Raw genomic sequence first — 25462 nt, forward strand, 5'->3', positions numbered from 1 at the left:
AATATATATATATATATATATATATATATATACATATACATATATATATACATATATATACATATATGTGTATATATATATATATACATATATGTGTATATATATATATATATATATATAGAAGTATATGTATATACAAACATACAAAATCAGAATTAAATATACGTTTATATGTTTGTAATGCAGTGATTTATTTTAGTGATTTATATAAGCTCAAGAATGAGGGAGAACGAACGAGAATAAGTAAAAAGAAAAAAAAGTGATGCATAAATGTTTTCTATAAAAAGCATAAGTCTTTTCTGCTATTATACCTATTAAAGTAATATGCATTAACTTTAATAGTAGAGTTTTAACGCTAAGCCACAACATTCTCGATCGTCCTCATCAATTGAGCGTCACTTTTCTCGACGGTCTCGTAAGATAACCAAATTAGTATAAAGCAATTCGTACTAGCCTCAATCGACCCAAATTTATAATTGATTACATAAGTATAATGACTTTAAAGTGAACCATAAATGTGCTTTCTCTTTTCATCGTCGTCTCAAGCATCTTTTGAACTAACATCATTAGCTGTTTACATCAAGGGCTGACCATTCAATAGCTGTACGTTTCGAAAGCTTAGTAAATTCTATTTAAAAAAAGTTCTATATATAGAGTTCTATATAATGAAAAGAGGTTTATACCTGTTAGACCAACTGTTTGTGGAAAGATGATACATAGCGTAATAGATAGCGTCTTTTTAAAGCAATTTAGAGAAATGAAATACTTTGGAGATGTGGCTCGAGCAAATTCGAAATTCTCGAATGCTCGAAATTCTAAATAGAAAAGCCTATGTATGAAAGACTTGGGTTCCCATAATTGCCAGCTGCAAATGCAGACGACTTTTGCTTAAAATCTTTTCAAGAAATTGATTAAAATTTAACGTTAATTTTTTTTTAGTTATGTGAGGGCAGATTAAATATGAATCTTCTAAATCCTTCGCTTGAAGTGTGTGTTTTTAAGCCTTAATATAGTCCCAAGATTCGTTAGCGTATACTGTGCCGCCATTTAAAGACAACTAAAAACTTTCGATTTTATCAAAGCAGATCAAAAGATCTATTTGCCTATGAGCCTATGAGCGAATTAAGTCAATTTTCAATTATACATAGATGTGAAATGGACTGAAAAATGTCCGCTTCCAGTTTCGGTCTTCAATACCTTTTATTTTTATAAAAGTCATTTAATATACCACACACGTTATATATAAATAAGACAAGGAATCGAGGCTAGCAATTCTATGGTCGCCGATTCAAATCTCAAGCGCAGTAGACCTTTCAATATAGGCGACCATATGATTTAGGTTATCCGGCAGCTTTTATTTCTCTACTTTGTGAATAATATACATAAACCCATTCCCTAAATGAATATGCATAGACGCATAGTGGCTCAAAGAAAGACCTAAGTTTACCCTACATAGCAGCAGTATCTATATTTTTTAGATGGTCTTAGCATCAAATCGCTTGATTGCTAAAAGAAGCTTTACTTTAGGACCATGGAACATGAACACATGAACTTCATATATATATATGGCGCGCACTAGCCGATACCAACTTTAATTAACTACACAATGACCGGAATGCATTATGCTGGACAATTTCTTTACGACTACACCAAGCCACCGCTCTCTTCAGAATGATTATTACGATGTATGTTTTGGCAAGAGTACAAAAATTGTTTTGCAACCAAATACTCAAATAGAAAATTCTTCTCGATGCAATTTCATAGATTTAAGGGAGGTGATGCACTCGTTTCTTAAAAGCTTTATCGCTAATTTTGCAATGAACGAAAAAAGAAACACTTACTCTTGTACGAACTTAAACTCTTAATCTGTTATACACTTGGGAGTTTGTGCGAAAATTACGCGCAGGGCATTCTTTTTGAAAGTAAAAACCTACTCTCCACGAAATAAATTTTGTGGAAAGAAGAAACGGATAGAAATCCAATAAGACATTAACCGCTAACAGATTCGACACAACTTGTAAATCTAGTTCTATTAACTTTCGTTGAATCTAAAGAGAAGTGATGATCATACTACTACTACTACTACTACTACTACTACTACGCATTGATAGATGATCCGTAATGGTTGAATGAAAACTGTATCATTTTAAGCATTCCAGTATATAATAATAATATCGTCATATGTTTCTTTTATATGACTATGTGTGTTTAAAAGTAGATTTCATTTTTGATAAAGAAAAAAATTATGTGGAGCCACTTTTCTCATACATAGCTGCTGAGACATGCTCGCAAATAATATTATTACAAATATACATAGGATGAAAGCATTCGACTTAAACCATACCATAAATCTATATATGAATCATTAGTTTTTCCACGCTGTTCAACTGAAACTTTTCTAACGATATGTTTTTCTTTTCTTTTTTTTTCAATAAAAATAAATTCGAACTTTTATTGGGTGTTTTTTTTCATAAAAAGTTGAAAATATGTACATTTTTTTTCTTATTACATATAATTTCTTTCACTGGTTCCATAACCGTATGTGGAAAACTTTATTATTCAATTTAAAAAATTTCAATAATATACAACGTGGTACAATCTTAGGCTGCATTAACCATAAAATTGTGGTGGCGAACTTGAGGCGAACGGGTGAGAGACAAAAATATATATATATATATATATATATATATAGGTTAGTCAGAGAAAGGGGTTGATAGAAGACACTTTAAAGTTTTGCATATTTGCTGATGATGATGAACTTCCATATGAATACCTATTCCTTTGGAAATAGCATGCAATCAATTTACCAGTTTACCACCGTAGAGTAGTGAAAGTAAGTTACACGGTTGCACAGGCAGAAATACAAGTATATGTAATCAGTGAATTCAGTATGTACCCATGAGGACTGCGCAAATGAATAGAGAGGGATATATACGAATAATAATTCAATTTCTTACGTAACACATGGAATTACCATTTTATCAGATTCCTTTTAAAATATGAATAAATATTTATGCATTTTTGTGTGTACCCTCCCGCCAAAAGATGCGGATATATATGAAATTTGTCATACTATTTAAAATTCATCGACATTTATATATATATATATACATACATACATACATACTTACATACATCTGAGACGTTTTTAAGTCAAAATAAAAAAATTTTTGTATATCTTCTGTGAATTATAAAGTGACTTGATATAGTATATAGGGGATATATAGTCGAAATAACGCGAGATCGCAAATTATAGCAATAAGTAAATGATTTAATATTTCGCATAAATATCATCGAAAACCGCATAAGTATTCGATACAAAGATTATTTCGATAGAATCTAATAGTTATTGCATTGTCCTAGTGTAGGGTCTCAAAAGTCTTATGATTTTCCTTCCTATAATAGATAGTCACTATAAAAAGAATAAGAATATATTTGAATTTATTACTGGGAGTGTATATCGATCAGATCAGAATCAATGAACCCAATTTCATCTTATTTGTTCTCTCTGCTTATAACTTAACCGATTAAAATCTAGACAAGAATGTTGAAGCTTTGCTTAAACATTTTTTGTACTCAAATTAAAAAAATCACGCTTACACGCTGACTTGTGTAACATGTGCAAACATGTTAAGGTACATACTTGAAAAGTGATAGCCATGCGAAATACGCGTCCCATGACATTCCTATGCAAGAAACCTTTTACCGTTACTAAATATACAATTACAACAATTATGGGAAAAAGTTATTCTACCTTTTCATATTTACTTTGTCTGAGCTACACCGCATGACATATAATCTACAAAGGCAAAATAAACCATAGCTAACTGTTTCTATAGAAATTAAAAAGGAACTAACTTTTCTTTTTAGCCCAGTTTTCGAAACCTTCACAAACTAAGGAATTAAAGTTTTAAATAAAACTCATGTTATATTATATTTCAAAAAAAAAAAAAAAAAAAAAATCTAAATATGTCGTCTGTCTATGGTATTATATAGTGAAGTATTCGTTTGCGCTAATCGTAACCTTACATATATAGATTATGTAATCCCATCAGAAGATGATGCACTATACAGTTTTATTTAATCTTTATTGCACAGTAGAGTAAGTATATAAAAATAAAATGAAAATGAAATGTTGTTTGTTGTCGAGCAAAAGTAAAAGGCAGAAAGGACAAAAAAGAAACCACAGAGAACATAGAAATAGAGGAATAAAAAAAAAAAAGTTTATGCACATCTATTTATATATATATATATCTATTTAAACATATATATATATATATATATCTATATGTATATATAAACATATATGTATATATGCAAAGGTCAAAGGATTTTATTCAAATACGTCAATTAAACTAAAATTTTGTTTTTAGCTTACATATAATTCAAAGCCCTTAAGTAAGAAGCATACGGGTCGTGTATGCTGTGCCATAAAGAAAGAAAAAACAAAAAAAAAAAAAAAAAAAAGAACGAAAAGAAAATGAAATGGAAAACAAGTACAAAGATAATGTACCCTCTAAACCGATAGCCGGAGCATCCATTTTTTTCGCAAGTAACCATAAGAATGCGATTTAATTGTGATGCTTGTGATTTGTAGAGTACGAGTTTCGAGAAAGAGACTCTCTCTTCGTATTATCGTAAGTGTATGTAAATTTTGGGCGGTGGGCAAACTTTTCAATCCATATCCCATTTTCTTTGCTCGGCGAAAGTCATTTTATGGTTATGGCTTTTCAGAATGGGATTCTGAAATATAATCTTTGAGTTCTTTTTTTTTTTTTGCTTACAAAGAACAAATTCGTTTCGAAGGTCTTTAGGTTTAGGTTAAATTTTCAAGCTGCTGAAGTGCTTAAAAATTTCTATTTTAAGAAACTTAGTAGCCGGCAAATGTTACAAGCGATGTGACAAAGCAGTTATCTCGTATTACTTTTGCAGCGAGTGTAATAAAATTGAATGATTTGTCGGAAAATCCTTTTACATGTTTTTGAAAATTATCTTAACCTGGTTAATTCTGTCTCTCTGTATGTACACGTACACAATTGCATGCGGCAAACCGGAAAGTTGATGCTTTCATTGAAACGTGCCTCTTATAACTTCATAGGACAAATATGCAATGTCCATTTATGAAATGTGGATTTGCAGGAAGGAGACGTTTATTTATTGCTATTATTATTATTATTATTATTATTTTTTTTTTTAATTCTATTATTAATTAAATTAAACTAATGCAGAATATTTGAAAATGCATTAAATTAGTTCTTTTAAATGCTTAAAATTCATGACGACGCATTTAGATTCCACGAGGAACGACGAGATGTTGCAAACGAAAGCCTCCGTTTATGGCAAAAAAAATAAATAAAATTGTTTAATGGTCACGTTACTTCTTCTTGTACGGCAAGATCATGTTTCTCTCTATTGTCTGCTTGACACCATTAGACTTTATTTTTTTGCGTTTGTTTGTTTGTGTTCGGGATACCCTTAAGCGATGGACAATTTCAACAAAAGAAGAAAAATGTTAGTTTGATAATAAATCATGAGAGCACGTAGTAAGGAATTTCAAGTCATCGAAACGTAATGAACGAAATTATTAGGAAGAACTTTGCAATATTAGTTTCACATATAAATGTGGATGAAGAAGTAGAAACAGGTGCGTCTCACTTGACATCGAGTAATTATACACTTTTTACATATTTTTAGGTAAAAGCGGAACGCTTGAAATATTTTTCTATAATGACGCGGTCCAGGGCGAAGACGAAGACAAACTTCAAGCAATCATGGTAAGATAATGTAAATCACCGAATAGATAAATGATTGCTGGAAAACAATTAGAAAAAATCGATTAGTGTTCCCTATAATTGAAATAATCACAGATATCGGAATTATTTTGCTGACTAAGTTTAGTAGACCACCGAATCAATGACTGTATGGGCTTAACTACGAGTATGCATAATGAGATATTCAATCTTTGAAAATACAAAGCTAAGGCACATTTTTAATTAACGACTCGTTAACAAGTATCGAAACTTAATGGCACCGTTCATTATACAATAAAGAAGCAATAAATTTAGTAGATAATAATCCATATATCAAAATAATTGAAGGTTACTTACTAAATTGTTTCCTACCTAAGTGTGGACGGTAATCAAATTGTTTCTTCTTTTTGTAATCGTAAGCAACAACAAAAAAAAAAAAAAATATTGTACTCATTTCTTGCCTGAAGACTGTGTCCCTTTTCTCGCAACAGTATAGAATCGTACGGCAGGCGTATTTACTTTATAGTAAACAAGTGAAGATTAAACAATGAAAAAAAAAAGAAAAAAAGAAAAGCCAATTGAATCAGAAGTGGGAGTCATTTGCAGGCGATATCACTCTCCCACCGACTTATTGTTATTATTATATATAATTTGACAAAAAAAAAGGATAATAGTAAGTAAAGAAAAGAAAAAAGGAAATAGTAAGCGATAGCGTCATAGGTGCTTTACTATATCAACTATAAGATTATTTAGAAAAGCATGACTACGCGACCTGGAATATATCTTAATATCGGGAATTTTTTGTTAACGAAATACGATCAATCCAATTACTTTTCCATACAATTTGCTCGTATTAAAAAAAAAACATATAAGTAATGGGTAACGGAAAATTCGTCGCGAGCTTTACCAAATGTAAGCCTTTTTTCGAAACAGATTTTGTTAAATTTGTTTTTCGCTTTTTTCCTATGTTAGTATTAGTTGTGGTAGGAAGGGAAAAACACTAATAATAAAACGAAATTTTATGACCTTGAAAATTTATATGAATATGTAAAATTGCATGAGGTAAATGAATGTCTATCTCTTTCTCGCGGCGCATTTGAATATGCGTGTCTATCTGTAGGTTGAATTTGTATATGTATTTCACGGGGACCGCGTAACGATGCCAATGCTCAAAACACTTTAAAAGCAGTGAAAAGGAAACCGGAAATTTTTTGGGAAATTTTTAGCGGCACTAAAGAAAAACCGTTTACTTGGGTAGAGATGCTGGTCGCAAGTGTTGAAAGGCAATTGTCATTGAGTTTGTATATGCGTTTGTGTATGTTTAAGCGAGCTAGAAATTCTCTCAAAGACATTACTGCAAAAGATTGTATTACGTGTGTAAGTGAGACTGAAAGGATAGAAAGGTAAATGACGTCATTAATAGTCCTTCTCTTATATTCTTCTTCGTGTTAAGACTAAATTATTGCTTAACGAGTTTATTAAATTTTCGAGAAGAATTTATGCAAATTAGAATACTTCAATCTAATTAAATTTTTTTTTTTTTTTTTTTTTTTTTTGTACCTATTGAAAAGAAATTTCTTTGCAAAGTATTTTATAAGCAGCATTTTTATAAGCAGCTTTATGGAGCAAAGTGCGCTGCGCTGTCATGAATACGAATAAGGTGAACAATATTTAATATTGAAAATTGTTCCGAGCTACAGAAGATTTGTTGACTTTTAACAAAGCATGAACAATGAGGATGAGTGTTTGCTTCTGTGTGTGTGTGTGCGCGCATTATAGCAAAATATATGCCACAAGCATTGTACTGATTACGTGGTCTTTGCTAACTATAAAAATAACCATTGCCTGCAATAATTCACTTAGTCAAGTATACGACCAAGTTGTTGTTATGTCGATTCTTGAGATCAACGATTTGCTAATTTTTGTGCCCCCGTCACCGAAATACATGCGGGATATATTCATTTTGTCTAGACATTTGCAACGTTTAAAAGGAATGCTTTCAGAGACCCCACAAATTATTATAATTAATACTTTTGATCAGCATCATATTCTGAATCGATTTAAACATGATCGGCTGTCCGTCTGCCAATCAGAAGACTATGTAATGCCTGCTTCAAATATTCTCTCGTTTGCAAAAATGAAGATGCTGCTTGCAAGTGTGCTAAAGGATATGGAAGTAAGGTAAATTTTTCCAAGGACACGCCTAGACCGCTCACATCGTTATACGACAAAAACTTTTATTTTAAAAATAGAAAAAATCAGCCAAGCGCACCGCTTATTATAAGGAATGAAAATTTAGTTCTTTTGCTTTTTTCCATCTATTTTGGGATAACGGTAATGGATGTAAGAGAGTCGGTCACGACCGAATATAATTTTTTTACTTGTTTCTTTTTTTTTTTTTTTTTACATAAGTGTTTCTTTTGTTTTTATTTTTTATTTTTCTCACTATACACAATAGTCACAATGTACATGTATTCCGTTTGCAATATCCAGAAATAAACATTCCATGCTCTACGAAATTACAACAGAATTATTACATTTTAAATTGACTTAGCTTTGTTCGTCCATCAGTTTGTCGATTGTTACTCTATCCAAATTCTCAAAACTCCATTTAACAAGGAAAAAAAAATCGACTTTGTCGATAAGCAGCATGTATGTATTGAAAAACTTTTGCGTGGCACTGACACTGTCGAGAAGGTTTTCAAGAAATCCCGACGTCAATGCGGGTATAGCCGTATAGTATGTTAGTATAATTCTTTATTCATTTCCGATCTAAGCCAGGGATCGATTTTGCATTTCATCTATATATACATAGTAAAGACATTTGAAAGGTCAGAGTAAAAATTATGCTAAGACCCATTTTCTTAAATATGATGTGTCCAGTTGCTCACTTAGAAACTATCTTGCACTCATAACTCATATATAATATTTTTACCGGATTTTACATCGACCGCTATTATATTAACGGCTTTTTAAACGCTGTTAAGAGGAAATTGACCGAATTCATGAATACCATCTGGTAAGGCCTGTAAGGTCTATTGCAATAGTTAATGATGAAGCAAAGTGATCGTTGAAGGGTCTTTAGCTCCATCGTATGCATAGCATACGATCGATGCTAATCTAACTAATCCAACCTTTAATAGCAAGTTTCGAAACTTAAGGTGCTCTAATGGCTACAATATAAAGATGTGAAAACCGTTGTGAGACGTTCTTCTGCGTACCGCAACCCAGAACAATGAGAAGACAATGTGATGCACGTACTATGTCTTCGTCTTTTAAATGCATAAAACTGTTTCTGTTTTTGGTCTGGTCTTCCAGGTTTACTTGAAAGCGACAATTGTTCATCATCACCGATTCTGACAATATGCGTACATATATATGTATATATATGTAACAAAGTAAAAGTGATTGAAGCCATTTGTATCGAGTTTTTATTATTAAAATGTGTATTCTAGATATATGTTACTCTACTTATAACTTTAAGTAGAAGGTAGATAGGGCTTTGATTTGATTTCCGTATGATAAGGCTACGTAGGGTTAATGTTATCATGACGATTTTTTCATAAATAGATTTGGCTCACTTTGAAAATTACTTGTTCGTATACGACTTAATCTAATATTTTCTGCTTAGCTGTCTTGTAATATTAAAATGTTATTTAGTCAATAGGGTTAAAATTGCAATTGAATTGAAACTTTGCATTATAAATTTTGCTAAAAAATCTAGGCAGAGTGGGAAGTCTATTACCTTATGTGCATCAAGGAATCCATCTGTCTCTGCTTGCGAAAGAGAACTGAAACATAACGTTTCTTTTTCTTAGTCGTCTTTATAATTAATTGTGAAATGAAATATGAAACGTTGCAAACAGTTCCTCAGAGCAACTTGATGACTAGCATAGTAAGTGATTAGAACTGCGTGAATATTCTAGATTAAGCCGGTTCTAATTAGGTTATCGTGTACACTTGTAGAAAATTGCGAAGACTAGGAATTAATTATATTGAATTCAACTGTAGGTACGAGTATCGTGGATTCCTTCCGTAGCGAGCAAATATAAATTTCCTATTTGTGAATCTCAATACAGGGCGATTTGTTCGTCCACATGTAGCCATTAATGCATGAGTTGCTGTACATCTTTTGTTTGGTAATTTGCCAAAAAACCAGAGCCAGAGCAAATGGATAACGAGAACACTATCTCGCACTCTCCGCCTTTCTTTCTCTTCCTCATCCTCTCTCTCTCTCTCTAATTTTTCACTGCAATCAAGTTTCTTTGCCTTCAAGCTTGTTTGCCTGCTTTTAATACGAATCGAAAAATGAGAAAATTTTATGCTTTACATCGTTTTCACTGAGTAAAGGTTCTCGCAATTTTTCTGTTTTATTTGTTTTTCAACTTAAACTTCAACCTTATTTATTGTCCGAATCTACTACTATTTTGAGAACTCAATTGGTTATTAAATTCTCTACTGCCAAAGAGTCAACAATTGCTTTTACTATTTGTTTTGACTTTAAAAAGCATTAAAATTATTTTATATTTCGTTTCTAAAGTTTGTATTTTGTAATAAATTTCCTTGGAATTAAATCGCACTTGAGCTATCTCTCTTAAATAAATTTTTCTTTTTTTTTTCTATACATTGTATATACAATAATAGATTAGTTAAGATATTTAGATAAATAGATATTGAGTATAGCTTAGCTTATGACATTTGCTATCAGGTTATCCATAGCTAAGCTCGTAAGAGCCGTCGCGAGTAACAATAATGAATGGCATTACGCCGTCAAGGCGGCATCAATTTTAAATTCACTTGCCGGATGGCGTTACCTTGTCTTGGTTTTCGAAATTGAAAGATATGGAAAAATCGTAGAGTGATTGAGGACCCATTTGAAAGAATAGGTGCGAAAAGTTTATTTCTAATAGAGTGACGCGCTCCTTCCTATACCAAGATAATGGAATCTTTATGAAGCGTAACCCAGTCCAGAAACGTGTACATTATCATGATAATGTCTTCGAGTTGATTATTAAAAAATGCCGTTAAAAGATTATACAACGCATTCGACCCACAATCTAATCCAAAACCCATGCTATATTACAGCAGAACATTGGACTTCAGGCCGAGGAGGTTATAACAATTCCGAGATGAGATAAGATGCAAAATGTCTGTATAAACGTCAACCGATATGGACACCAAAGTTTTTAGATCAGACAATTGATATTAAACGTCTTCGACTTTAGTCATGGTCAGCCTAAGTTCAGCGAACTCTACAACCGGTTTCTATAACCATTGAGGTGGAACTCGATAATGGTGCTTTACTCGATCTAGATGGTCGATACACGGACCTTCCCTTTTTCTGCTTTTACAATTCCAAAAACAAACAAATATGCAAAAAATAGAAAGCTAAAATTCAGTACATGGGCGTTTAGCTTAACATTTCAAGCTGACACTCATACGTAGTTGCCCACAACTTTTTCGAAACTATTTTCAATTTTTTTTTTCGATTTTGAAAATGTCAATAGGTAACGGTAATACCTTCATGCGATTCGCGTATCATCAGTTCGTTGCTTCCTTCCTAGCCACACCATCAGGATCTTATTTTCTTCTTCATGCGAAATGCCTGCGTCAGTATATTCGTTTAGTGGTTCCCATTTAGCCGCCTTCAAATGTGGGAAATAATTCTTTAAACAAACGGACTTTGATCGCAAACACCGTCTACTAATATTAAAATCACTGATACGATTACTGCAAAATTTGAAATACAAATAACGTGTGATCGGGATACTATTATTGAAGGGCTACATATGGCCTATAACGTAGTTGAAGATCAATTAATAACGTTGGTGCTGTGTTCACGAACTTGGCCTGAAGTTTATAACTCGATGAAAAATTAATCATGAAAATTGTGATATCCTTCATGTGATATCATTTTAAATTCAAGCCAATTAAATTTCTTCTATTTCCGTTCGAGTTTTCTTCAATTTTCAATTTTAACTCTTATTGTATAATAATTTAAAATGTGCAAAAGAGTAGAATATAATTGCTGTGTGTAGCTGGGTGGCGAAAGGTATTCATATCATCCGAGAATGGATGAATATCCATCGATAAGCTATAAAGAATAAATCGCAAGGAATCATTTATTGCTTTATATACTTTGATACGGTACCGATACGGCAGACAAATAAAAAATACTTTGTTTTATATCAAATTTCTATTCGAATAGTTCTTAAATGAAATCATCGTATATTGTATTGAAGAAAGAATATTTTTTTAACTTGAGTGCTATTGAAGTTTGCTTAAAATACATCTCACCCTTCAAATGAGGCCCGTTGAAGTTGCAGTTGTTGCTCTCTTTGATATTTCCGTTCGGCAATTTTCTTCTGTTCTTCTTTTTGTTCGCGTTGCTCTAACTGATGCTGTTGCTGTTGTTGTTGTTTCTTACGATGCTGGCGATCTTCGCCAAGACCATAAAGACCAGCCACAGCAGCCATTTTAATGGCAAAAGCGTTTTAATTACACTTTCCGCACAAAAACTCACGCACTTAACATGCTTGGATGGAAAAAACGGTTACTTTGGCAATTCATGTCGCTTGGTTGCAATTATTATTATTATTATTTATTTAATTTTTTTTTTTCCTTTTTTCTCTTTTAAGCAATCAACACTTTTCGTTAAATATCTTTTAGCATACTTTAAGGCATTAATTTTTTTTTTTGTAATATTTTTAGAATAATTTTTTACAAAAATTTGATTATGAAACTTGGCTTAAATTGCATTAGTGTCTGGTAAAAAAAAAAAAAAAAATTAAAAATAAATATAATGCATTTAAAAGCTTCTTTTATAACAAAACAAAACAAATAAATAAAAATAATTCTTTGTTTTTGTCGAGGATTTCTTATTATTATTATTTTCCTTTTCTTTTTTTTTTTTTTTTTTGTCAAGAAAACAACTCTTGTTTCCTTTATAAATTTAGCATACGCTCCGGTCTCCAGTTATTGTTTCGGGAAATGTGTTATTATGATTTTTGTTTTCTTTTGCAACGCGGCACGTATTTTCTTCTTTATTTTCATCACACTGCCTCTCTATCTATCTCTCTCTCTCTCTCTATGACTAACTCTATCTTTGCATCTCACTATTAACCAGAGTTTTGTAAGCTGACTTGTATATGCAATAAGTTCCTTAGTATTTGGCTATACTTTGGTGCGCTACGCTCGTTATTTATTATGCAAAAGGCAATGACTTCTAATGTTTGCGTTATGCACACAAACGTTCGTTAACATGCAAGGATTAAGTGTGCAAGTGTGTCTGTGCGTGCTTATTCGTTTGGATAGTATATCATTTATGTAACAGACTGACTTATTGTTTAACCTTTGTCGTGTGAGCGTTTCTATTTCTTTTTTTGATCATTTTTTTACAATTTTGTTTTTCACGACATGCAGTTGTTGTTGTTGTTGTTGTTTTTGTTGTTGTTGTTTGCTATCATAAGCGTTTATTTGACATAAAAATTGTCATGGCATTAATGAAGAACATGACGAACATGTCGAACATGATATGTACGTGTGTGTGTGTGTGTGTGTGTGGGTGTATGTATGTATGTGCATACGCTTACATACCAATGGAATGAATTGAATGAAATTTTTATTCAATTTAGATAGCTCTTGTTTAACACACATACAATCAATGCACATATTAGGAGAATAAGGTAACTAACTATATTATGCTCTTTACAGAAATTGAATTCAGAGTTGCTGCATATAATATCCCATACATTGACTGGCCCTTTTTGTTGTTCATGTCCGTTCGTCCGAAGAATTGTCTTTTTATTAAACTTAGCCAATGCCGGTTAAAAATTAAGAGCTTTTTTCATCCATTTAGGATTGGGTGCTCTGTAGCAATCTAAATTATTTTCTTATCAGATCTTCTTGGATGCATATTAAAATTACTCTTCTTCATGTCCTATGTCGGGCTGACGACGTCTTACCGAAACTGATAGATAAATCCGATTATTCCGAATCTTGATACGGCGTTTGTTGAGTAATTGATAGATGCATTGTTTAGTCTCTTATATGTTTCTATTAATTCTCCATTGTGTTACGACTTTTTTTAGTTGAATTGTAATTAGGTTAAATTTTCAAATGTATGAATTTCGCATTTTATTTTATGTGAAATACTAAATCGATTTGCTTATAATTGTGTGTCTTTCCATTCGTTTTTGCGAGCCCTTTGATCCGAAAAAAAATTTTACTACAAAAATTCCAATTTGATAGTACATTCTTGCCTGACGAATAATGATCGAGTTTAGAAAAGATTTTAATAAATTATTTTGACACCTTTTTAGACACATGCCTAGGGTAGATGGTATCAAAGCTTCATCTTAAACTGAAAATGACTTTATTAAAGTAGAGAGATCCTTACACATCAGTAGGGACATTAATTTCAACTACAAACGTTTGATGTTCAATAAATGGATCGATTATAACATAATATATTGCTCGTAATTAAACTTTCAAAAATCTCGTAGAAATATTGAAAATTAATTCATCTCGTTCAACTATTTCAAGTTTCAAGAACCTCACCTAATCTATCCAATTTAATCTAACTATATCTGACTGTACATAAGTCTAGCTTAAATATTTAATTCGTTCACTTAATTATCAGTAGATATTAAACCAGAAGCATTGATGCATTGAATTGCAATTTTTGAAAATCGTTTCACTCTCTTTCAATCAACAGGAAACTTACTGAACGTACTCTTGAATTATTTTATAGATGACTAATTAAACTCTGATTGATCATGGATAAAATATAAGATGGATACATTGGCGGATTGCCGCTCTATTTAGAGTTACTTAAAATACTTAGGTACTTGATGGTTAGATTCGGCTTGGTGCGCCAGTCTAATTAATTTACTTTCTACTTTCATGTCTTTCTAACCTTAATCTAGGATTAAAAAAATTTAATATTTTCCCGAATTTATTATAAAAATTGTCGTACATTTTATTATTAGATGCATAAATAAATTCTCTGCGTTGAAATTCATTGTTTCGTAGAACATACTTGACGCTTTCAATTCTTCAGTTATATAAGTTGTCCTGAGGTGAAATTACGTTAACAAGGTTAGCAAGGAGTTTGCAAGATTTCATGCACGTTTTGAGAACAATGAAAGTTCCGATAATCCACGGAAGGCTCTAGATAAAAGAATTCAAAATTTTCCGCCTTTTCCGCCACGAAAATCCAGCAGAAAAGCCATAAAGAGCTTTCTGTGGAGTTAGAAATTTAGTGAGCAAACAATTTCAGTTCGATAGCATGCAATTGAAAATGTAGTGAATAAAGGGTAATGAAGGCTAACCGAAGAGAAGAAAAATCGTAGAGTTAATATCTGCTTACATTAATTATGTTTCCATAGAGGAAAGGATTGACTCTCTTCATAAGCATGCTTTCATTTCTCTTGCAAAGCCGAATATTCTTGCCTAAATTCTACTAATTGTTCACATCCGTCTCTTTACGCTTTACACTGACCGATTGATTAATAAATAAGTGAAATTTATACCTTACAAATGCTAATATTTGATACCGAAATTAAAGTGCCAGTAACGATATGCTTTGTAAAGGATATCAATTTCAACGCAGAGAACTTATTTGTAGAATTAATAAAATCTTTCCGCAGAATTTTTATTTTCTTTTTATTTAACGTTGTAGTTATTTTCGTTTAATCAATTTTGTAAATCCTCTTATGCTTAATACGTTTGCTATGTATTTTAAACATTTTCTCGCCGGATTGCATTTCGTCAGCAGGCGTAATTATTATTGATTTATTTTTATAAATAAAATTTCATTACATTAATACATCCCTTGTTTTACTAATGATTATTTTATAAATACACCATTAGTATTAAACATGGTTTTTGATCTCTATCAGAAATGGTATATTATGAGACGAAACATATATATATATATATATATATATATATATATATTGTAAATACCGTGTGTCTGTCGTGTCCGCCTCTCCGTCTCATGAAATTATGTTTACCACCTAAAAAGTCCGCTTAGAAGAAAAAATATATCAGATCAGATCAGATTGAGTCAAAAATTGAAAAGTCAACAAAGTCGATACATCAATAATGATTATCAAGTATTTTATTATTTTCCTCTCTTTTTATTCTATAATCTAAAAATTGTAGAATTTAGTTCATGGTTTTCCGTAATACTATCTTCAATCTTAACTTTACAAAAACAATTTAAATTGAATGAATGTACTCTCGTGTTCCCATAGCAATCGAATATCGCATATAAATCGTTAGTTGATATTAAACGATTCGTATTAAACTGAACATAACTGGTTTCTTCCATCAATTCCGTGAACAATGCGATATAACGCGTACGCGTAATTTATTCACAATTTTTCTAAGAGACAGCCTTACTCGGCTATGAGCATTTGTCAATAATGATTTTTATGGTATTTAGACGCAGTGCTGCCACACTTTAAATCCCGTACAAAGGTAAGCATAAAACAAATGAAAGCATTACAGCCGGACAAAGGCTTCCTACTTCCAACTTCTTTACTTTCGTGATAAAATACAAAAACTTATTTTTGCTGAAGACTCTTACGTGCTACGAATTATGTCGATATACGATAATATCATAAATGAAATTTTTTTGTTTGAAAAAAACAATTTTTCTCGTATAACAAGATATTGCCTTTGGGCCAAACTACATCAACGTATTAAATTTCATTAGAATGTCTCAAATATTATTATCTAGAGTACAGTTAGTTAGGAGACAGTTAGGGAGAAATGCAAATTTAAATCGATTTGGGTAAATGATTCCAACGGAATAATAAAGAAATTTGAAGATGCTGCAAGTATTATATTTAATGAGAGATCAGTGTACATTTCTTTGCGCCAGTAGGAAGCCTGAAATGCTATGAAAATGGATATTATATGAGTTGAAAAGAAGCACAAGGCAAAAACTCGAATTATGTGGAACAAAAAAAAAAAAAAAAAAATCGTTCAAGAATAAGTTAAAAGCATCTGCCATGCTTGCGAGGCTTAAGTCCATCGTGATTTGATGGGGATAGCCAATCAATCAGATGCATCTCAAAACGGAGATTATCGTTCGGTGATACAGAATATCACATGTATTCTTCTCGAGGTATTAGCTTAACTAAATACGTCGTAGGGTGAATTAAAGTTTCGTAACTTTTTTGCCAATTATGCCAATTACTGGAATATAATTAGCAATCGTCGAATCTTGAATTTGAAAAAGGAAACTTGTATTTTTTATCCTTATCCTTATTGCTTCCTATCCATTGACTATTTGGATGAAAGTATTTTGAATTATCTTTCAATTAAAATCAAAGATTTTCAATGTACATACGTTGGTTGGTAACGGATTTTCTTTAAATATAAAATTTTCAATTTATTGTATAATTCTTTTCTTTTCCATTCCCTCTTTCTCATTCAGTCATTCCCCCCGTCGCCCTCCCTCCTTTCTCACTCTCTCTCTCTCTCTCTCTCTCTCTCTCTCTCTCTTTCTCTTGCTATCAAACGTTACTTTATTTAGAAAATTAACTCTTAATCAATTTATATAAGAAGCTATGTGCATATTAATAAAGTAAAGTGTAATGAATAAGCGTTTTTTTCGTTACATAAAATAAAAAATTGTATCTTTTTTGAAAAATTTATCTATGAAAAGTGAAAAAAGAATTGAAGCACAAAAGAAATAATATATAAATGAGCATTTAATTTACAACAATGATAGAAACGTCATCGTCGCCCAGACAACGGCAAAAAACAGCAACTGCAAGAACTAAAACGATGACGATGACGACAACAACAACAACAACGACACCGACAAACACCATCCACCCATCACTTTACGTAACGCTGTAATTAAGCTGAATTCACCACAACTTGTGCGCTTCAAAGTGCACAATGAATTTTTTTTTGTTTATGAAAGCGATAAAAAAACAAAACAAAAAAAAAAAAAAATAAAAAAATGAAAATAAATAAATAAATAAAAAAAAAAAATAAAAAATAAAAACAATAACAAGAAAATTTTGTTTGAGAACAAAAACAATTACAGTCCAGTTTTTTTTATTTTTTTTTATTTTACTTTTGCTGTTGTTGTTGTTGTTGTTTCTGTGCTATATATGTATTTTTGTTTATGAGCATTCGAGTGTATATTTTTCATTATATTCTAAGCCTTTAACATTACGACTAAAGAGCATTGTTTTTGTCTTTGTCTTTGCCTTTGCCTTTATTTCTGATACTCTCTATCATTGTTGTTGATATTAAACTGAATTTCATTTAGATACCTAAGTAGAAATACATAGTAAGTAGCAACACAATCATCGTACAGGTAAGAGACGGAAATAATGCAAACAATAGGTTACCTATGTTTCCCGTAGCAAAACTAAATTTGTGTCTTTATGTGTGTGTGTGTGCGTGTGTGTGTGTGTAATACGCCGTTATAAAAATATATATAAATCAATTATAAATGACAATTAGCATTAAAATAATGAACAATGTATTGTATATATGTATCGATGTGTATTGCTTGTCAATTTTCTTTCCTTGAATTTTGAATATTATTAAGTGTCATACAAATTAATCGAAAATAACTACAAGTATAAGCGCGCGTTGGTATTAAAAATACTTTGTAATGGAAATAATGAAGAGGCTACAAATTAAATTTTATATAATATTTAATAATTAATTGTACAACAAATGCAATGGAACGTAAGAGGGTAGTTTAGCCTTCAAACCGAATTTGTTACGTTATACGAAATTTCTTTTTAAGCATTTTAAGCTTAACGGTCAAAAAAAAAAAAAAACAAAATAAACAAAAATGTAGTCATTTTAATGAACATCATATCATCATCGCTAAGAAAGATTTTTGCGTTTTTGAAAATAATGAGAATAAAAATGATTTTTTATTTTTAATTTCCTAATATTTACTAACTTTTGTTTTGTGTCGACAGTATTAAGTTTCATCATTTTAATCTCTCCTTCTGCAAGCAAACAATTAGAAAAGTGTGAAGAAGTGTGCGTAGGCAAAGGATAAAAGAGATTATATTTAGCTTAAGGTGAAAATTTTTCGAAATTGATTTTTTGTTTTCTTTTGTATTTGTTTTTTTTTTGTTTTTTTTTCTTGGTAACATCTATCTATCCAGCAAATATGAACTTTATAGAAACTGCAATTAAATCGTAGTCTTGATATACGTGCCCTTGATTACAACAGTTCTCTTTTCTTGTCTTCTTTTTCCCAGTTAAATTATGCCATTTGTGTAGTTGTTCAGCGTCGTTGATCAATCAATAAAATTTGACTTATTCTAGTAGACAATGCCAGTGTAAACCCATGCGACTAAATATATAAATTGATAATGAGATAAAGTAAGGTTTAGCTGCAGCGCAATTATCAACCAGACAGATCATTATGCCATACCAAGGGTAAAAGGATCGTATTGGAGAAAATGGCGAGACATCGTTGAAACGAATTTCTAATGTTTGCTTAATTACGTTGTTAGGCAATAAGCCTCCATTATTCCCTCTATTGGGTGATTGTCTTGATTTACTCGAACTCCTCTGTCAATTATGTATGCGAAACGCTGATCTTAACAAATAAGTGAGACTGAATCAATAACCGAATGCAAGCATAGTTGCATTGACGTGATATTGCAAGTAAATTTCAATAAATCTTGCTTTTATCGTGTTCGCCTCATTGTTTTCACTTTGTTTAGATAGTTACCCGGATGGACAGCATTAAATAGAAAGTAGTACTGATTAAGTATTTATATAATTTATTGAACGTCTTAACTACAATACATAGCTAAACGATTAACGGAGTTCTGGGCTTCCAATGGCGATGCCTCTAAAGAGCGCAGTAAGAGAGAACAAATTTTGCAATTTTCATCTCTTTTCCTTTCCAGGATTTGCAAGGTTTTCAGAGAAACCGGCCCAAGGTCTACAAGAGATAGTTGTCTTTACTACGTTCTTTCTCTCTCTCTCTCTTTCTCCCTTTTGGAATGGAACTACAAAAACTAGGTTATAAGGAGTAATTCATCGATTTCTGCGGGAGATATGCAACCCAATGCAATGAACAATTGAACACTATGTAAACCCCCCTGGGCCGCTGAATGGATTAACTTGAAATTTATTTTTATTTAAGCAATTTTGAATAAATTTCCCAACTACTTGAGAAAATCAAACATAAGTACACGCCTATATGCATCAGTACAAGAGAGCTCATAATGAAAGAGTGCTGATCATATAATCCAGCATAAGATGACTTCTCGCTCTAATTCAGATAGTTTTCATAGCTCGTTGCATGACCAGGGCATAGTTTGTGCTATTGCCAGCGGGCCAATAAAATTAATATACTCTTATACAGTAAATGTTGACTGTCGAAGAAAGTTAGAAAATTATAGTCATTATTTTTATTTTTGAGGTTGGTTGATTTGGTTAAGTTGCGTTTTACTTTTTTCCTTTCTTTTTTTCTCTCCTAAAGTTTATTACAACTTTAATCTTTTTTTACTTGTTTTTTTTTTTTTTTTTTTTTGTTTTTAACAGGCATTCTTTGATTGCTTGTTATTATTGTTGTTATTATTGTTGTTGCTTTAATGTTTTTTTAAAGTTTTTCTTTACTTTTGTGTATGTTTTTCGCCTTTTGTTAAAGGGTGTGGTTTGACTGCATACATATAAACTATAAATATTTGTATGAAGAAATTATTTATGAACAGAACAAAAATTCGAAATTAATATTTGTCGTGAAAGTGTAACCAAAGCATTATTAAAACATATCAAATATGTAACTTTTCTGTAAAGTAACAAAAACTTAACCGTAAATTGTGAGAAATAGAGTAAGTAGCAAAAGGTCAACTGAATTTTAAGCCGATTGAACAAGCAAGCTCATAAAGGCCTGTTTTTATAATCATCACTGAAGGATGAGCGATATTGATATTGTTCATTTTCTCAAAATGTTTGCAATGCTTGGAAGGAAGCTTCAGAGACCCCACAAAGTATATATATGCTCTTGGTCATCCATCCATTTGTGTGATGCGTATTGTAAATGTTCTCCTTCCTGTACGAATGACTACAACTTAGCAGCAACGTTGGAAGAATTCTTGTTCGCAGATTGGTATTGAGAATGGGCCGGACCGGTCAAAGGATATGCGTACGAATAAAGGCAAATGAAAAGTTTTTTATTTGCTCATTGCTTAAAAGCTGCAGCAAATAAATGTACAATAATTTGAAGCTGTAGTCAATAGGCGGTGCTGCAGTAGTTCTAAAGTAATGGAATAATCCGGCCACGCCTGCCCAATATTAAGGTGCAGTAAATTTTATTATAATTTTTTCTTCGTTAACTTAAAAACGCGTCGCAGCAAGCTACTCTATAAGCCCATAAAGTACATAAGTTCTTAGCCAATTTCAAATTCAGGATGCATCGAACCATGTCCGCCCCTTCGTCGTCTTGTTTAGTACATGTCGTTCACATTCACGTCGCCTACAAGCTCTATACAAACAAACCTGAGAACACATTTACTTTATATGTTTTTTTTTTTTTTTTTTTTTCAATCTTTGGAAGATTCATTCGCAATCGAATTCAATTCTATTACTTGCGTGTTTTTAAAGACTCAAAAATATTCGATTGCGTTCGACGAATGCGAAAATATACTTAAGCTCGTTCCGTGTAGGCAGAGAGAATCACATACAGAAAGCGAAAGGGGGCATAAACACACATCCGTTAGGGGTCATTAGATTTTAGAAAGATGCGAAAAACTCAAAAAAGCCGAAACAGAGCTTTTCTTCTTCTTGTAAGCGATAATTCAAAAACATTCCTTAATAAAAATCATATCAATAATAATTAAACATCTGACAAAGTATATATATTTCTCATCAGTTTGATGATTCAAATTTATTTAATTGGGTTCTTTTACCTGCACCGCTTGTGTCCATTTTTTGTTGTTGTTCGGTGTCACCTTAATAATCGAAAATTTAGAACAAATATTGTCGTTATCTAATGCACAAAAATCAAGTTACGTAATGAGAAAAAAGTCACTATACGAATATTTCTATCATTGTAGAGCAAAAAATGAAAATAGGAACGAAGAAGGTATTAAGCAGGCGTTTTGATTATATTCCTAGTAATAAAAAGTTCCGAATATTGTGTAAATTTGCTTCGCGTTAGAACTTTTTGGAAATAAACCATACGGTATTTGCTTATTAAACCGGATAATAATAGGCAGAGAAATACAAAAGCGTTGCTATCTTCACTTGACTTTTAAAATGATATCATCTATGTTAGATATATTAAATTGCGGTGAGATATGAAGTGTGAAGACAATAACTACAAAATGTAGGGGAAGTGGATCAATGTGAAATTTTAGGACTTTGGTGAAGCGTTCTTAAAACCGAAATGAAGAATGGCGGTTGTGAGATTAGTGTTTGCTAAGAAACTCACGCTAGCGTATTCTCATCACAATCATCGAAAGATTTCCGCTTAAAAAGGTGAATGGACTTAAGTACTGCAATCTACGGATCACTGACAACGTGAAAGGAAAGAATGAAAGAGAAAATTGAGCGCTTCTTGAAAATATCCGCAAACGAATACATAGATGTATAAGAAAAGCTTTGGAGGCCATTTACCGTATGGTCCAGAATGAATCATTATAAAGTTTGTATTTTCTATCAAACTTACTTCTTAGGTGAATTTTGGGACACTCTGTGGATGGATGAAATATTGTTGAAGTAGAAAAAATAAAGCAGAAGTTTCGGCTACGATAAATGGAAGCTACGCTTTCCTATTAAGAACACGCTATATATATATATTACATATTTTATTAATCTTTGGTTAGTCTAAAATATTAGATAGGAATATTTTTTTCTTTTAATCAGTGGACGTTCGCGATTGACAAACATTTAATAACGAAATATGAAGGGATCGTTAAAATAAAACTAAACTTTCAAGTGTAAAGTTATTTCCTGTATTTACTTCGAGCACTTAAAACTTGTTTTGCAACTTGCGTTGTTAGTTAATGCAACATTTTATTTAAAAATACTGAACAACGGTACATCCTAGAATATTGCTAAGTCCTTTCAAAACTCAACATTATGTAAAAGAGCAAAAGGAATGAACGCACATAAGTAACAACTAATCTCTTTATCTGCAGCAAAAAAGAAAAAACAAAAAAAATTTTTTCTTCTTAGTTTATTACTAAAGAAATTTTTATTTTATAATCTTTCTACGTTTTGTGCGTGAAAAACTTTTAAAATCAAGTTTTTAATTGTTTTGAGGATTTCATTTTGTTACACAAAGTAAAAGTGAATTGGAAACGATTTAAATCTTAAATCTTTTTTTTATTTTTTTTTTATGTTATCAATACAAGAGAAGATTATTTAATAAATGTATAAATATATATCCATATATAAATATATATTTATTTATATATATATTTAAATTTATTGTTCTATAAGACGTACATGATGCTCTCGTTTATTCTGATATTTTGAGTAGACATAGCTTAGCTATTGACGTCTTTCAGATAAGATTTTCTCATGCATGCAAGCTGTCTTTCAATGCCTATTAAAGGGACTATTAATGTAAAAAGTCGAAATTAGAAAAGAATCCAACTAAGAGTATGGAAATGGTTAAATTGTCTTGAAGTCAGTTAGAAAGTGTTTTGCGAAACTTTGCGTCAAAAATTTTTTAGCCTTGTAAACGATAAAAATCGGTGTACGTTCGTACAGCGAAAGCAATGCGGCAAGTGATCAGATCGATGCAATTGTCTTTAGCAGTTCAGTAGAACTGCTTGAATTGAAGACTTGCCAAAAACGGATCCATGATATTTCTATTGCATATATCTATAGCATCCGATAAACGTCAAAAAGCCAATGGATAACGATGACGCATATTCATAAGAAGTAGTTGTTAATCAAATTTGAAAGCAATTAAACCGAAGGACTGCAATCTGTCTCTATTCAGGAGTTTTGATTGCTTATACTCTAAATTCGATTACTTCGATGCTTTAGTTAGGAGCTTTTTTATCATTGCAACATGATAAGCTTAAGAATCAGGAAACTTCAATGTATGGGAAGTGCAAAGTTAATTTTTGTCATTAGACCTAAGAGTCACTATGATTTTCATGCATCCTTGCAATTATTAAATTCGCAACGATTCAGATAAGATGCCGAAATTCTCTTGGAGTGTTCTCAATGAAATTTGGGAACACATTTCATCAATGATGCTTGGGGTAAATAAAAAATTTAATAAGTTTTTTTTTTTTTTTTTTGAATCCCATAAACAAACTTGCAGTTTATAACAAACCTTCAACACTTTGGCAATTGTAAGAAGTAACAATTTTGCAAGATTGTAAGACAATGTAATATATATAAAAATATTACATTTATTGACGGACAGATCTTGTATTCGATTCGTCTAGGTCTGTCCATAGCTTGCGATAAATTGACGAAGCTTTTTCACCCAACAAAATGGTTAATGTAAGCAACATAGACTCTGGAATAGATAATTTCCTTCGGTGTATACATTTTTCACCTAAATTGTTTTTGTTTCATAACTATTCTAAGCAAGTTAAAAGTAGACAGTAGCAGTACTTTTGCCGAATACTAGATGCTCACGAATACTATCAAATCGAAGTAAAAATTTGAAATAAACTAAGGCAACACATTGCACATTCGCATATTTTCATTAACGACATACGATCTAAGATTGCCCGCATAAAAGTATGTATATGTATATGTTTCATTATCATAAACATTCCTACAAAAAAATGTTCTTATTCAGATTGAAAATAGGCACACTATAATTGTTAAGAATGTTGGATGAAATTATCAAAAATTCATCATCATCTAGCACATCACTCAATAAGGCTCCTCTGCCTGACGCATGTGGCATAGCAAAGGGAAATATATATGACTTCTGGATAGTATGAAACCTTTAAACGATACCTTTAAAAATGTTATGACATCCTCACTGATTAAAATGGCCTTAGCGACGACATCTTTGTTATTTGCGAAACAACGCAAAACTCTGAATTTGATTTGTTGTTGTTTAAACAACGTTACTTCTTGATGAGAAAAAAAATGCAGAATTGTCTTCAAAAATGTTGTAGCAAACTCTTGTCTATCAACGAAAATAAATTCGTGCGTGATTTGCTTTGTTTTAACCAAAGTCGTCTGGATGCTGATGAAGTGGACTCCGCTGTCCGGTCGTCCGAGTACGTTAGTTGTACCAAAGAACACAAAAAAAAAATGTTTTGCAAAACTTAAAACTGAAGTTGCGTGACATAGTTGATAACTTATAGATATCAGATGACAGCAAATTTCCTATTTTACATTAGCATTTCTTTATGAGAAAGCTCTATTCGAAATGATGGATGCCTGTTAATAATGCAAAGCGCTGTTTGGCGCTCTTTAAGCGAAATGAAAGTCATTCTCATCTTTCATGCGATATATGACAATGGGATAGATAAAGTATGGTGAGTTCGTCATTACACTCCCGATTCATTCGGCGAATGAATGATCATCCAAAGTGAACAAAAAAAAATAAATAAAAAATAGTATCACTAAGTCCACTTGTAACTTGTAGGCTAACGGTCGAAATTGTAAGAGATATTTGTGGAATTTCTGACACTATCGGAGACTTCTTGAATAATATGATTTAAAATTCATCTACGAGTGCAGGGCAAATAATAATAATCTCGAACAAT

General features: G+C 31.6%; 1 protein-coding gene across 16 annotated transcripts in view; it reads right to left on the reverse strand.

Annotated features, from left to right (window-relative positions):
- Window positions 1-25462, reverse strand: part of LOC119638007 (potassium voltage-gated channel protein Shaker) — a 319681-nt gene that overhangs the window by 122988 nt on the left and 171231 nt on the right. For 2 of the 16 annotated variants that reach the window (XM_038034581.1, XM_038034589.1), the window contains exon 2: window positions 12048-12515. The exons of the other annotated variants lie outside the window; for them this stretch is intronic. In XM_038034581.1, coding sequence (XP_037890509.1) covers window positions 12048-12226 — 179 coding nt within the window. In that variant the 5' untranslated portion in view covers window positions 12227-12515. The remainder of the gene's footprint in view (window positions 1-12047; window positions 12516-25462) is intronic. 16 annotated transcript variants of the gene reach the window in all.

Source organism: Glossina fuscipes, unplaced genomic scaffold, assembly GCF_014805625.2.
Source record: "Glossina fuscipes isolate IAEA_lab_2018 unplaced genomic scaffold, Yale_Gfus_2 0, whole genome shotgun sequence".
Lineage (NCBI taxonomy): Eukaryota > Metazoa > Arthropoda > Insecta > Diptera > Glossinidae > Glossina > Glossina fuscipes.